At 48.0% G+C, this 15,690-nt stretch overlaps 1 protein-coding gene across 1 annotated transcript; it reads left to right on the top strand.

Moving 5' to 3' along the window:
* Positions 1–630: 630 nt before the first annotated feature.
* PILRA (paired immunoglobin like type 2 receptor alpha) lies at positions 631–15,355 on the top strand. The gene is made up of 7 exons (XM_061208730.1): positions 631–796; positions 1,112–1,501; positions 10,962–11,156; positions 13,470–13,500; positions 14,537–14,586; positions 14,815–14,846; positions 15,019–15,355. Exons 1-7 carry the CDS (start codon positions 742–744, stop codon positions 15,139–15,141), a joined length of 876 nt encoding a protein of 291 aa, XP_061064713.1. The 5' UTR covers positions 631–741; the 3' UTR covers positions 15,142–15,355.
* Positions 15,356–15,690: the final 335 nt, after the last annotated feature.

The following is a 15,690-nucleotide window of genomic DNA, read 5'->3' as shown; positions in this document are numbered from 1 at the left end:
CCTCCTCACCTCAGGGAGGGTGTGAGACTGAACACAGGGAGCAGAGCAGGGCGGGAGGGGCCTGGTGGGCCTTGGTTCTACCTGGGGACTGAAGGGGGGCACTGCAGTGTCCCCTACCTGGAGAGAGAGAGACCACTAGCATGCTGGGTGCCCCTGGTGCCTGGGCTGGGGGCTGAGGCTTGACCACCAGCAGCTCCCTCCTCCTCCTGCTCTCTAAGGGGCTGTAGCTGGGCAGGGACTCAGGGCCGTGGACCTCTCCCTGAAGGAGCCTGAACTGGTCCTGCTGTCGCCCCTTTCCCTGGGAGAAGAGAGACACTCACAGAAGCAGAGAAAAGGAGAGAGAGACACACAGAGACACAGAGACTGACTCCTAAGGAGATGCCAAGGGGGTGGCAGAGGCAGGGAGCTGAGGGAGAGAGGAGAGGCCCCAGCTGGCCCAGGTCAGGACCAGCCCCTCAGTGTGCAGAGGGGGGCAGGGAGCCCTAGATCATGGTTCCCTTTGCACTGACCACAGAGAGGCCATTTTGCAATATAGGAAAAGAAGCCGGATTGATAAAGGAAGTGCCAGTCACGGCAGGGGTGGGCGGGTTTGGGGAAGGCCCCTACCCTCCTCAGTCCTCTGAAGGAGCCTGGTCGTCGCTCTCCTGGTGCTGAGATTCCCCGCAGGCAGCCCCTCCACAGGCCTCCCCTCTGGCCTTGAAGGCTCTGCTTGTCTTCTCATCCCGGGAGGAGGGCAAGGCCATGGGTCTGCCCCTGCTGCTGCCCCTGCTGCTGTCCCTGGCATCTCTGCAGGCAGGTGAGAGGCCGGGACTGTCCTGCTCTGCCCAGGGCCGCAGGGACCACCCCCCCCGGGGAGGGGCTATGGCTGGGTGTCTGTAGAAGTGTCCCCTGGGGTAGCCGGCCAGGCCTCCCACCCCCAACAAACAAAGAGCTGGTCCCACAGTGCCGGGTCCCCCCAACCCCTCACCCTCCTCCCCGCCCCAAGCCTGGAGAGGGGCTCACCCAGGCCAGAGGGCCAGTCCTACCACCTGTCACACATCCCCTTGTAGGTGAGTGTGGCTGACGGTCTGGGGTCACCTTCAAAGTCTCTCCCTCTCCTTCCCTCCTCTAGGTCACTGTGCAGAACCCATTCCAAACACTGACTTTGGGATGAACCAACCAAAGAAACTCTCAGCCCCCAAGGGTGGCTCCATCCACATCCCCTTCTCCTTCTATTACTCCTGGGAATCAGCCAAGGTTCCCAACGTGAGAATATCCTGGAGATGGAAACACTTCCATGGGGAGTTCATCTACAACACAACCCCGCTGTTCATCCACAAGGATTTCAAGGACCGGCTCCTCCTGAACTGGACAAAGGGTGGGAAGAGCGGCTCCCTCCAGATCTCGAAACTGCGGTGGGAGGATGAGTCTAGGTACTTCTGCCGGGTGGAGGTGAACACACTGAGAAAAGGCAAGCAGATGTGGCAGTCCATCGAGGGAACCACACTCACCGTCATCCCCAGTGAGTCCAGCTGTCCTGCCTGAGGCTCTTGGAGGCCACTGGGGTCTTGTCTCCCAGGCCTGGCCCAGGCCCCCTCTTCCTCTCTTCTCTCAAACTCCTCTCCCTGCCCCCTCTACTCCTCCCCAGGCCTCTATCAACCCCTTTTCACCTTAATCTTCCCAGCCCTGGGCTGCCTCCCTTGCCCATCCTCCTCTCTGCCCTCCAGATCCAGCCCCCTCCCTCATCCTCAGGTCTCCGCCCTCTGGGCTCCCAGCTATTCTCCTTTCTTGCTCCAAGCTGGGGCTGCACCCTCCCCTGCCCTCACCCCACGTCCGCCAAGTGACTTGACATCTTTGGGATCCGGCCGCCTCCCCTTTGTCATGTGTCCATGTGTGGAGGCTCAGCTACCCCATGTCTGTCTCCCCACAGCCATGAGCTCAGCCCACACACACAGTAGGTGTGTGGTGGCCACCAATGGTGGCCCGAGGCGTCCCGTGTCCCCATCACCTGTTTCCCATCTCCCCCTTCCTTCTGCTGCTCTGCTCCCCAGAACACGGCCCTCAACGTTCCCACCCCCACCCCATCTCTTTCCCATCTCCTCTTCCCCCGCTTCCATCCTCTTTACCTCCTTGCCTCCCCCCCATCTCTCCCTGTGTGGCTCTCGTCACACTGTCCCCGTTGTCCACCCTGATCTCGCTCCTCTGTCCTGGTCATGACGAGGCAGCAGCAGCGGTAACGGCAGCTCCCGCTGACTGTGCCCTGCGTCCCGGCTGGACACCTTGGCAGCATCACCCCAGCTAAACCCCAGCTAACCTTTCCCACGACCCCGGTAATAGTTGGCCCTGCTGCCATCCTCCTGTTACAGGAAGGGAGACCGAGGCTTGCACAGCAAACACCTGCCCGAAGTCACTCCTGGTGCAGGTGGGGTTTGACCCCAGTTTAACCCCAGAGCCTCTTCTCGTAACCATGAGCCGCTTGGCCTCAGCTACTGACCTGATCATCTTGTTTTGACTATTTTTCACCTAATAATGGACATGTAGCATCAACGGATCTCCCTCTGTCATTCAGTGGGGCGTTGGAACTTGAACCTCAGTGTATCTGACTCCAGGGCAGAGGTGAGGGGTTCTCTCCCAGGCACAGGCAATAAAGGGGTGTGTTGTCTGTAGATTATTTTTTTGAAAATCGTCTACATTTGTTTGCTTTTTATAATCACTTGTGCTGGCAATTCTAAGCAGTATCAGTGATGAATTTCTGCTCCCAGCTGGGATGGACACTCCCCGTGTCTCCCCCTGGGAAAACCATTGCCCCTTCTTGACCACTATGCTGATTTTAAAGCAAATAGATAATGACTGACAACCTGAATTAAGCAAGACAGCCTTGGATTAATATTTCCTGCACCTCCTCCATATTTCCTTAAATGGCCTTTTTTGAGGGACCTCGTCTCTCCTTAAATCCCTCTTCTTCCTCTCCTAATTCTTCCTTCTTTTTCTCACTTCTGTGTTTCAGTCACATTTACTCTGAGTTTTTTCATCAGTAAGTTAATTTTTTTCAATTAATTCAATTAATTGGATGGTCATGCTCATTACTTTTTAAAAGATACAAGAAAGTAATAAAAAGAAATGTTTTTAATCCCAGTGAAGTACCACCATGCAAAAAATCACACCAAAGGAATATCTGTAGCAAACATAACTCATAAGTTTGAGATTGGCTTATTAATTTTTTTTTACAAACGGTTTACTTTTCTAGCCAAATCTAATTATCTAATCTCATTTGTAGTTTTTCTCTTTTATTTCTAAGCCGAAAACCCCACATCCCACTAGGGGTGAAAATATTTTTTCCTAATTTTTGTAAGATTTGATTACTTCTCATAATAAAATTCTTCAACATAGTGAGAATTTATTTTGGTATATGGTGTGAGATAAAGAACTAAGTTGATCTTTATACCAAGAAACAAATCAGTTGTCCTTACTTCATTTATTGAATATTTTTTCTTTTTTCCATTGATTCATAGGCCTAGCTTTTAAGTTCTTTTGTAGAATAGCATCCATTTCTGGTCTGTCTATTCTGTTTCACTAGTCTGTGTTTTCTTATATTAGTACGACACTGTTTTAGTTATTACAACTTTATCATGTTTCAATGACTGTTAAGACTTTTTCCATCACAACCACATATTTCTTCCTCAAAAACTTTATTATTGTTGCCTGCCTATTCTTCCACATAAATGTTAGAATAAGTTTGCCAAGTACCTAGAAAAACGCTTATGTTGATTTTTTAAATAAGAATTGCATTAAACCTATAAAGCAATTGACAGAAACTGAAATCAGTATGATGTGCAATCTTCTCACTGAGGAACAGGTCCTATTTTATATCCCTCAGTAAACCTTTGTAATGTTCTTCCAAAGATCATGTAAATGCCTCACAAGACTTTTTCCTATTCTCTACTTTTATTATTAATGTGCAACATTTGAAAAAATGTATACTTGTTATAATTTTCATTTTAAAAGTAATGCATAAATTCTGGCCAAGATGCTGGGTTATATGCACATGTTTACCTCCACTCCCTCCCAAAATCTACTAAAATGACAGCAAAGGGAATTTTTTAAGACAAAAACCCACAAGGACAAAGTATTTGCAATCCAGGTGAACAAAAACAAAATTTGGGACGCTGGAAACAGATAGACTAATGTAACTGGCTCAGGAGACCAGAGGAGTTAAACCCTAAGCCACCAGCAGGGACACCCAGAAGGAAGGCGATTTACACTGCAAAACCCTTTAAAGGGTCCGGAATGGCAGCTCCTAGTACTCGTGAAACTGGGGGTGGAAGGGGGTCTGAAAACTAGAGGACTAGTTGAAATGTATTTAAGAAGCCTCCATACCCCCACCCACCACCCCAGCCAAAGAGTGGATATTTGCTTTCTACGATAATCCACAAGGAGTCTGGGGGGTGTACCCTGGGGCCTAACTGGCGACAAGGATTTAGTTCTTAAATCTGGAGATTTGGTGAACTGATGAGACCTTAAACAACTTGACCCCTGTGGGACCCTCCCAGGATGCAGGTAGCCAGGCTGGTACCCACAACCCACCCACCAAGGGCAGAATATTAGGACACTCTTCTCTGGGATATCTATCTGATGGGCCTGAAAAGATCTAGAAATCTAACAGATCACTCTACAGCCCACTAACTGACATGCCTTTTCTGCTATAACACACACAGCTTCCTGCATGCTGGGAGCCAAGGGGGTAAGGTGATTGGGGTCTCGGCCTTGCACCAAATCCCCTGCACTAAGGATTGTACCCTCACCTCAGCTGTGCCCAGGTTGCTTGAGGCTAGACATGCTGTTTTAAAAATGATTGAACTAAACATTTAAAGAATGCTTTTCCCATGAAATGCAGAGAACAGAACAATCGGGGGGGGAAAGGGCATCTGGAAGAATCCAAAATAATGAAAGGAGATTAAAATTTTCAAATAACTATCATCCTCAGAAAGTTAAGGAATTTCATGTATATAACACAAAAGGGTGCTTTACAAAGGAGCTTCTGAAACAAAAAAAGAAGTCTCGGAAATTAGAGGTATACTAGCAAAGATGGAAAACTCAATAAATGATTGAAAGACGAAGTGTGTGGAAATATCTCAGAAGGTAGAAAAAAATTCAAAGATTTGGATATTGTAGTGGGTTGAACAGCAGCCCCCCAAAGGTCATGTCCACATCCTAATCCCCAGAACTTTATACTGAATAATGTGAATAATGCCTTATACTGTTGGAGATGTGATTCAGTTGAGGAATTTGAGATGAGATTATCTGGGATTATCTGAGTGGGCTCTAAATACTAATAAAAGTGTCCTTATAAGAGAGGGGCAGTGGGAGATTTGACACAGATGGAAGAGAAGGCAGTGTGACCACAGAGGCAGAGACTGTAATGAAGCAGCCACCAGAAGCTGGAAGAAGCAAGGAACAGATTCCCCTTCAGGGCCTCCTGAGTGAGTGCAGCGTGGCTGACACCTTGATTCCTGACTTCTGGCCTCCAGATCTGCGAGAGTAAACTTCTGTTGTTTAGAGTCACCTAGTTTGTGGCACTTTGTCATAGCAGCCATAGAAATATAATATAGGAATTATAAGGAAGGATAAGAAAAATTGAGAATTGGTCCAAGAGTTCCAACCCCTGAATAATAGGAGTTTTAAAAACAGAGAAAAAAGAAGCCCATGGGGAAGAAATTATCAACAAAATTACTCTAGAAATTTTCCAGAATGAAAGAACCCAGCAAAATGGATAAAAATAAAGAGACCAACCCTGGGGCACTGCAACATGAAATTTCAAAACACCAGGGATAAAGGAAGATCCAATACATTTCCAAGGAGGAAATAAACTGGCCACATAAAGAGATTCAGGAATCAGAGTGGCTTGACTCTCTCAATAGCAATAGAGGAAGCTGGAAGACAGTGGTTGAATGTTGTGAAATTCCAAGGGAAAATTATTTCATTTATTCATTTAACAAATGAAATAACAAGTACTGACTGAGTGCCTATTATATGTCAGGTCCTAATCTGGGCACTGGGATAAAGCAGTTAAGACAAAACAAAATGAAAATGTCCTTAACAATGGAACTTACGCTTGAGAATACAACAAAAAAAGCAAACAAATTAATTCTGTGTGTCAGGTGGTGGTGAGAAGAGAAAAGCAGGAAAATGGAGCAGAATCTGTGGATAGAGGGGCTGGGGGTACTGCTTTATTCAGATGGAACAGGGAAGGCCGTGGGGATATTAGCCAGAGTCCCGGCAGGAGGCAGCTGCTCAAACAGGGTAACTGAGGAGAGTTTTAAGGGGGGCACAGGGTAGGGAACCAGTCAGGGACAGTGAGACACCTGGGACCAGCCACAGGCCTAAGAAGCAGGGGAGGAAGTAGGTACTGGGACCCAGAGAGGAGCTGTGGCCTCTGGGGAGAGAGAGTCCACATGCCCGTGATGGTTAGTTCTGTGTCCACTTGACTGGATACCTACTAAGACATTATTTCTGCGTGTGTCTGTGAGGGTGTTTCCAGAGGAGATTAGCAGTGGGTGGGCACCAGACAATCCCTTGAGGGCCTGAGTAGAACAAAAAAGTAGGGGAAGGACCAACTTGCTCTCCACTTGAGCTGGGGCATCCATCTTCTTCTGCACCCAGACATCAGAATTCGTGGTCTCGGGCTTTTGGAATCAGACTGGGACTTACACCATTGCCCCCGTAGTTCTCAGGCTTTTGGGTTTGGACTGGAACGACACCACCAGCTTTCTGAATCTTCCCCCTTGCAGATGGCAGAGTGTGGGACTTCTCAGCCATCATAATTGAAGAGGCAATCCCTCATATTAAAACTATTTCTCTCTGTATATCCTATTGGTTCCTGTTTCTCTGGAGAACACTGACTAATACAATGCCCATTAGGGAGGGACCCAAGGGCTATGCCCTGACTCACTCCCCTCTCCCCCTGAGCCCACGGCTGGAGTCCACTAAGACCAGCCTCCAAAGGCACCAGGCAGGGTGGAGAAGAGCTGGGGAGGGATCTGGAGAAATGAGCAAAAAAATCCAGCCTAAGCACAGATGTGCAGGAAGTGAGGGAGAGGTCTGGAGAAGAAGGTTCCAGTCAAGAGGGAGCAACAAGGGCAAAGGCCGTGAGGTGGGACAAGCGTGTCTGCAGCAGAGGAAGAGGTTGAGGGTGGCAGGAGGTGAGGGCAGAACAGGCAGGTCTCGTGTGGCTTTGAAAGCCAAGGAGAGAGCTTTTTTTTTTTTTTTAATATTTACTTATTTATTTATTTTTGGCTGTGTTGGGTCTTCGTTTCCGCGCGAGGGCTTTCTCTAGTTGCGGCAAGCGGGGGCCACTCTTCATCGCGGTGCGCGGGCCTCTCACTATCACGGCCTCTCTTGTTGCGGAGCACAGGCTCCAGACGCGCAGGCTCAGTAATTGTGGCTCACGGGCCCAGCTGCTCCGCGGCATGTGGGATCCTCCCAGACCAGGGCTCGAACCCGTGTCCCCTGCATTGGCAGGCAGATTCTCAACCACTGCGCCACCAGGGAAGCCCAAGGAGAGAGCTTTGACTCCAAGAGTGATGGGAGCAGGTGAGGGTTTCCTGCAAAGGAGCACCGTGATTGGATTTACAATGTAGAAGTGTCCCTCCGGCTGTTGTGTGGAGAATAAGACTGCACAGATGACCAAGGTCAAAGCGGGAAAAGGTGAGAGATGGTGAGGCTTGATTAGGGTGACAGCCAGGGCGGGTGAGAAGTTGCCAGATGCTGGTTATATTCTGAAGACAGAGCAGACAGGATTTGCAGATGATGGGAGAAGAGAAAGAAAGAAGTAAGGATGACTCTATGGCCTTTGGCCTGAGCATCTTGAAGGATGGCGTTCCATTTACTGAGAGGGGGAGCTGAGGGAAGAACAGGTTTGAGAAGAAATGAAGAGCTCTATTTTGAACATCTTAAATTTGAGATGTTACCAGACAAACAAGAGGTGTGAGGAGGCAGTGAGATATATATGACTCCAAGTGCAGGGGGAGAGATGGCTGGATGTGTAAGTTCAGGAGTTTTCTGCGTATGGCTGGTGGTTAATGCCATAGGGCAGGATGAGATTATCTGGGAAGTGAGTGTAGAGAGAGGAGGTCCCAGCACTGAACCCTGATGGTTACAGGTGGGAAGACAAGGAGGAATCAACAAAGAAAACTGAGACGGAACTGCTAGTGAGGCAGGAGAAGAACAAAGAGAGATGGTGTCCCAGATGCCACGTGAAGAACATGTTTCATGAAAGGGAGAATATCAAACGCCGAGATGTTGAGTAAGTTGAAGAAAAGGGGGTGTAAGAGATCTAAATCCTGGATTTCAATAGTAGGAAGGACTAGATACTACCTAAAACAACAAGATCGAACAATACCTGTAAAAGCCAGTGACTTAGAAATATGAGGTTAATGCCAAAAAATAGCTAAAGTTGCTGAAAGTAGTTCCATCTGGGGAGTGGGAAAGGAGTGAGAAGGCTTATGCAGGGGGTGCTGTTTTTAAAACCTGTAGGGAATTTGTTGATTCTTTAAATTATGTGCCTATACAACTTATATAAAATAAATATTACGTTTTAAAAATAATAAAAGTACTGGAAATACATACTTGTGAATAGTTTAAAAAATGGTCAAACACACAGAGGGAATCAAATGAAAAACAAGTTCCTCTCTCCACTTCATGTCTCAGCCATTACCTCTTTCTGCAGAAATGTTCTCTCTACAGGTGTAGATATAGTTACAGATATATAGAGATGGAACACAATAGAATCAAACTGCATACTTTTCTGCTCTTCAGCTTGCTATGTTTACTTCATGGACCTCAAGTATCTTTCCACTTCAACACATATACATCTACACCTATCTTTTTATTTCTTTTATTTATTTTTTAAACATCTTTATTGGAGTATAATTGCTTTACAACGGTGTTAGTTTCTGCTGTATAACAAAGTGAATCAGCTATACATTTACATACATCCCCGTATCTCCTCCCTCTCGTGTCTCCCTCCCACCCTCCCTATCTCACCCTTCTAGGTGGACACAAAGCACCGAGCTGATCTCCCTGTGCTATGCTGTTGCTTCCCACTAGCTATCTGTTTTACATTTGGTAGTGTATATATGTCCATGCCACTCTCTTAGTCCCAGCTTACCCTTCCCCCTCCCCATGTCCTCCAGTCCATTCTCTATGTCTGCGTCTTTATTCCTGTCCTGCCCCTAGGTTCTTCAGAATCTTTTTTTTTTTTTTAGATTCCATATATATGTGTTAGCATATGGTATTTGTTTTTCTCTGACTTACTTCACTCTATATGACAGTCTCTAGGTCCATCCACCTCACTACAAATAACTCAGTTTCATTTCTTTTTATGGCTGAGTAATATTCCATTGTATATATGTGCCACATCTTCTTTATCCATTCATCTGTTGATGGACGTTTAGGTTGCTTCCATGTCCTGGCTATTGTAAATAGAGCTGCAATGAACATTGTGGTACATGACTCTTTTTGAATTATGGTTTTCTCAGGGTATATGTCCAGTAGTGGGATTGCTGGGACATATGGGAGTTCTATTTTTAGTTTTTAGAGGAACCTCCATACTGTTCTCCATAGTGGCAGTATCAATTTACATTCCCACCAACAGTGCAAGAGGGTTCCCTTTTCTCCACACCCCCTCCAGCATTTATTGTTTGTAGATTTTTTGATGATGGCCATTCTGACTGGTGTGAGGAGATACCTCATTGTAGTTTTGATGTGCATTTCTCTAACAATTAGTGATGTTGAGCATCCTTTCATGTGTTTGTTGACAATCTATATATCTTCTTTGGAGAAATGTCTATTTAGGTCTTCTGCCCATTTTTGGATTGGGTTGTTTTTTTGATATTGAGCTGCATGAGCTGCTTGTATATTTTGGAGATTAATCCTTCGTCAGTTGCTTCATTTGCAAATATTTTCTCCCATTCTGAGGGTTGTCTTTTCGTCTCGTTTGTGGTTTCCTTTGCTGTGCAAAAGCTTTTAAGTTTAATTAGGTCCCATTTGTTTATTTTTGTTTTTATTTCCATTTCTCTAGGAGGTGAGTCAAAAAGGATCTTGCTGTGATTTATGTCATGGAGTGTTCTGCCTATGTTTTCCTCTAAGAATTTTATAGTGTCTGGCCTTACATTTAGGTCTTTAATCCATTTTGAGTTTATTTTTGTGTATGGTGTTAGGGAGTGTTCTAATTTCATTCTTTTACATGCAGCTGTCCAGTTTTCCCAGCACCACTTATTGAAGAGACTGTCTTTTCTCCATTGTATATCCTTGTGTGTAGGAACTAAAGTTCAATACATATTAATTTAACCGTAATAATATATTTCCAATATACATTAGGTGCTTTACAGATGTTTTCTCACTTATTAAGACAATCATGTAAAATGACAAATACTGTTTGAATCCACTTCTATGAGGTACCTAGAGTAGTCAAATGCTTAGGGTCAGAAAGTAGAATGGTGAGTACCAGGGGTTAGGGAAAGGGGGAATGGGGAGTTGGTGTTTAATGGGGACAGAGTTTCAGTTTGGAAAGATGAAAAATTTCGGAAGATGGATGGTGGTGATGGTTGCACGATAATGTGAATGCACTTGATGTCACTGAACTATACACTTAAATATGGTTAAAATGGTAAATCTGTGTTACATGTATTTTACCACAGTAATTTTTTTTTGATCCTGTGACTTAGTTGTCCCTATTTGTAGGTGATGAAATGAGGTTCTGAGATCACAGCACTGATCAGTGGTAGGGTCAGGATTTAAACAGAGTGATGAGGATTCAGAGCTTCCAGCATCTGCCCTTGTTACTCCCCTCCCTGTGGGAGAGCTTCAGAGACTTGCTCCCCACACCCCCACATTCCCCAAACTAGGGAACAAGATGTGACAGCTTCACCCAGATACCTCCAGCCCTTTAGTGAAGAATTTGCGTATTTCTCATGTCTTCCCAGCCACCAAGACAACAATTCAAGGCCCCACCACCACCGTCACCACCACAGCTGGCCTCAGGGTCCCAGAGAGCAAAAGGAGTTCATGGTCTTGGCCCTTGAGTACTGAAGCTACAGTCGGGTTGGCACTGGCCAGCGCTGTGCTCATAACTGCAATTGTGGGACTAATTGTGTACCTCAGGTGGAAGAGAAGCAAAGGTAAGTGGTCTGGGACCCCCAATCTCTCCCCAAGATTCCCAGCTGGGTGTTTCTCAGAACCCTCCTGCATCAGAAAGACCATAGGTGCCCATTAAAAATGCAGATCCCTGCTGGGCTTGAGATCTGAGCTTGGGAATCTGCATTTTTAATGGTCTCCTCAGGTGGTATTTGTGTGTCAAGTTTGGGAACCACGGCTCAAGACCAATCCCTCTCCACAAATCTGATCGTTTCCAGTTCTTTTCATTTGACTTAATCATTTCTCATTTGTCCCCACCTTTTGGTGCAAGGGTAGGGAGGGTCTGCCCTGGGAAATGTAAGGAGAGAACAGAAGGGACAGGAAGGTGGCTCCACTCAGCAAGCACTGGTTGGACACCCATTTTCCAGGGTCTGGGTTATAATTGGAGATGCAAAAGTAAATAAAGCATAGGCCCTGCTTTCAAGGAACTGGGGGATAGGAGGATATGGGGAAGACAGTTGCCTCAAGGGCTAATGGCCTCATTTGCAAAGAGCTATGGTAGGTTGGGAGGAAGGAGGGGTAATCAAGGAGGACTTCCCAGAGGAAATGACACCTGCAAAAAGTCTCAAAGAATGAAAAAGAATTAGGCAGGTGGTGAGGGTGCTGTAGAGGTCACTGTCCTTCCAGGGGAAGGAAACCATGCTGGCAACTCTAAGTAGCTCACAGCTGTGGAGGAGGCAGGAGATGAGAAAAGAAGACCTTGGAAATCACACCCCAGAGCCTCTGATCTCAGCGGCAATGTGATCAAGCAAAGCGGCAACCTCAGCTTGGCCTTGCACATACAGAGTCTGCAGTGGAAGGGCCAAAGGTGGGCCAGGCTGGGGTCACTCTAAAATTGTTATTTTAGCTCTGCAGAGCAAAAACCACAGTGGTTGTGTCCTGAGAGTGAGGATGAAGGTTCAAGATGTAGAGAAAATGTGACATAGTCACTGAGGAAATGCAAGATGGTATTTGAGGATCAACTCAGATGAGAAGCCATAAATCTGTACAAGCATCATTGCACATGACTATGTTTTTTTTCAGCAGTATTCAACCATGCAGGTTTAGAAACCTTTAGGAATTACTGATTAAAAGTTGTGTTCAGGGAATTCCCTGGCGGTCCAGTGGTTGGACCCTGTACTTTCACTGCCGAGGGCCTGGGTTCGATCCCTGGTTGGGGAACTAAGATCCCGCAAGCCATGCCACGGCCAAAAAAAAAAAAGTTGTGTTTAGCTGCTAGCATCAGAGAACAGAAGTAACAGTGGGTTAAGTAACACAGAGGGTTATTTTTTTCCTCATCTAAAAGGATCTGGAGCCAGAAAGCAGAGGACACCGTCCTTAGGCTCTCAGGCTCCCACCTTTCTGCTCACTGTGCTGGATACTGACTTCTATCCTGAAGGCTGCTTTATGGTGCAAGATGGCTGCTAGGACTCCAGCCATTATTTGTGAATCTAAACAGGAAACAGGATGTAGGAGGAAAGGACAAAAAGACTATGACCCAGCTGTCTGTCCTCCTTTTAAAGAGCCTTCCTGAAAGTCCTACCTACAACTTCCCCTTATATCTCACTGGCTATATTTAGTCATAGGTCCCACATCTACCTGTAGGGGGGCATACTGCCACTCCAAATAAAATCAAGGTTCTGTAACTGAACAAGAAGCAGCAAATGGATATTGAGATAAGCAAACAGCATTCCCTGCCTTAGGACACATCCAGGATTGAAGATGTGTCAGCAAGTGTGGCAGAAGGACAGGGGAAGGAGGTCAAGGAGCCAGTGAGAGGGCAGAGATGGAGAGTAGAGGGCTCAGCAGGGAGCCTGGATAACCTGAAAGAAAGTGGGTCATCAAGAGACAAGAGTTCAGTGAGGTTAAGCACAGGTACAGAGGGATGATGACAAAAGAGAGCTGGAAGGAAAGACAGTAGTAGCATAAAAATGATACTAGCATTTACTAGGTCAGAGGTCTCAGCTCGAGTGATTAAAAAAAAAAAAGGCCCAGGGTGTGGCTGAGTGGAGCAGAGGTCACTGGAGCTGGGGGAAGTGGGCAAGTCCAATGTGTTCAGAAGGTGAGGGGCGCAGGGTGCAGGGAAGAGCTGCTCTCCTGATGGGTGTTGAGGACAAGGCAGGACAGGTGTGGGCAGCCTCAGGGTGCCTGCTGGGTGCAGGCTCAGGTCCCAGGCCCTTCCCAGGCGGGTTTCAGCCGAGCTGCTTCGCTGCTCTGGTCTCTCCAAGGATGAGCTCAGGGTGGGACGGGGCAGAGAAGGCAGGCAAGAGACAGGCCTCCATGGATGACACATTGACACACTGTTGGTCCCCCTACAGGTCTGCAGACTAAAGCCAGAACCCCAGCCAGGTGAGCGCTTCTCCTCCAAGGGGGGAGGGGGGGTGCTGTTTTGTGAAGCAGGAAGTTTCCTTCTGAGAACAGCACTAGGGAGCCTTTCACAGCCCCTCCCCGCCTGGACTCTCCATCCACACCCTCCCAAGTCCCCTAACAGGCCAGGCTCTTCACTTCCGGAGGCTCCAGCTCTTTGAAAAATCGAGAACAGTGGACCAGCACTTTCTCTGATTCTTTCCCGGAACATCTCCCTTTGTCTTTCTCTGGCTCCCCCTTTCCTCCTTCATCCCCAGTTCTCAGCCTTTTCCTCTGTTCATCCTGGTTTCTCTCCACCTCATCCTTCCTGAACACACCTACCACCTCCACGTTCTGTCCTCTTTCTTGCTCCTCATCCAATCTGTCCTCTTCCCCTGTGACGCGCGACCTCCAGCTGCTCCGCCCTCTGCCTTTTCTCAGAGCAACTTCCCTCCCGGCTCCCAGCCTGGCTCCCTCTCCTCAGGCCCCAGCTCCTCTTCCTTTCCTGAGCTCTTACCCTCCTCATGGCCCACCTCTTTCCTTTCTCCATCTTTCCTTCCACTTCCAGGCTTTTCCTTCTCGCAGCCCCTCCCTCCTTTCTCTCCCTCCTGACTCTTGACAGCTGCCCTCCTCGGACCCCTCCCCATGGCGATGGCATCTCTTCTAGGGACCAAGGCCTGAGCACCGCCCAGGGGACCTGAGATTAGCTTCCTGGTTCTCATGCTCCAGTTTTAACTGAGGCGCTGCGGCAGAGAGGACAGGAGCTCCCCCTCCTGCTTCTCCTCCCTGTGCCCCTGCAGTAAAGCCGCTTCTCCAGAACAATCCACCTCAGTCAGCACTCAGGGACAGGGCTACACCGCAAATGACCCCTCAACCCCGTCCAGGCGGCCTCCTTCTGAGAGCCTCAAACCTCTGCCTTCATCTTCCGAGTGCGTCCAGGCAGGTCACAGAGCCCCCACCAAGAGAACCAGCCCGATGCAGGTGGTAACTCTTTTCTGCCCAGCCTCTGACACATCGCCCCCCTCCTGTTCCCACACAGGGGATCCTTCCAAAACCCGGAGGAGAAATACGAGAACATTGGGAATAAAGGTAGGTCCTGCCGCCATCATCCCCGCTCTCCACCTGGGCCTTCCTTCCTCCCCACACACCCCCTCCCCACACACGTGCCCTCAGCATCCTCCTCTTTCCCCCGCCTCACCCACCCTCCCCCAGACCCTGTTCCTGACCTAAAGATGACCTCACTACTGGAGCCCCCTGCCCACTTCTCTACCCTTGTTGCCAGGCCACCTAACCCTGGCACATCTTGATTTTTTCTAGGACAACATACAGGCCCCAAGCTGGACACCAAGGTAAGCAGCTCAGATTAGGTCCTGAAAGAATTAAAGGGAAGTTTGGAGAAGGTGGGGTTGAAGAACAGAGGGGCTGTGGTTTCGGCAGGGCATCAGCTGTGGGATTGCGGCTCTGAGATGGGACAGCTCCCCCTCTGCTGCCTAACCCCCTCCCCTTTCCATTCTCCCCCAGGATGACGACATCTTCTATGCCTCCCTCGCCCTCTCCAGCTTGACCTCACCAGCAGCGCCTCCCCACCCACCTCCCCAAGAGGGCCCCCAGGAAGAGACCCTATACTCTGTCTTAAAGGCCTAAGGAGTGGGACTGAGTGAGGACCTGCTTAGAGTCAGCTGCACACAGGGATCTCAGTTTCTCATAATCACCCTGGACAGACACAGACAACTCAGAAGCCAGCAGGTGTTGAAGGCCACCAAGGACCTGAGAGACACATAGCCACCTGCTCCAGTTCCCTCTTCAACTTCCTAGCCCTTGACCACAAAAATAAAAGTCCCTGTACAATTTGCCTGAATGCATCTAAGGAGAAAGCTGACATCACCTTCAACTTCTGTCCTTCTTGCCATAAATGAACCATAATAGATAGCTCACACCCAGATCCCTCCCCTAGTCCTTTTGTTCAGTGACTGCCTCAGGCCAGGGACCAGTAAATCCCCAAACACTGGTAGTCAGTCTGGAACCCAAGGTCTGTCTCCTCATTTAACCATTCTACTTCCCTTATGATAATAATTAGCATGCATTGTTAGTGCTTTGCCTCATTTCAGCATCATCAAGCACCCTATATGGCACTGGAGGTACCATCTGAGGCAGGATAACAAGACCCAGAATGGTTACGGTGATTTTCCCAAG

This window comes from Eubalaena glacialis, chromosome 13, assembly GCF_028564815.1.
Source record: "Eubalaena glacialis isolate mEubGla1 chromosome 13, mEubGla1.1.hap2.+ XY, whole genome shotgun sequence".
NCBI classification, from domain to species: Eukaryota; Metazoa; Chordata; class Mammalia; order Artiodactyla; family Balaenidae; genus Eubalaena; species Eubalaena glacialis.
The sequence above is the reverse complement of the archived record's forward strand: the minus strand, read 5'-3'. Positions and strand labels throughout refer to the sequence as shown.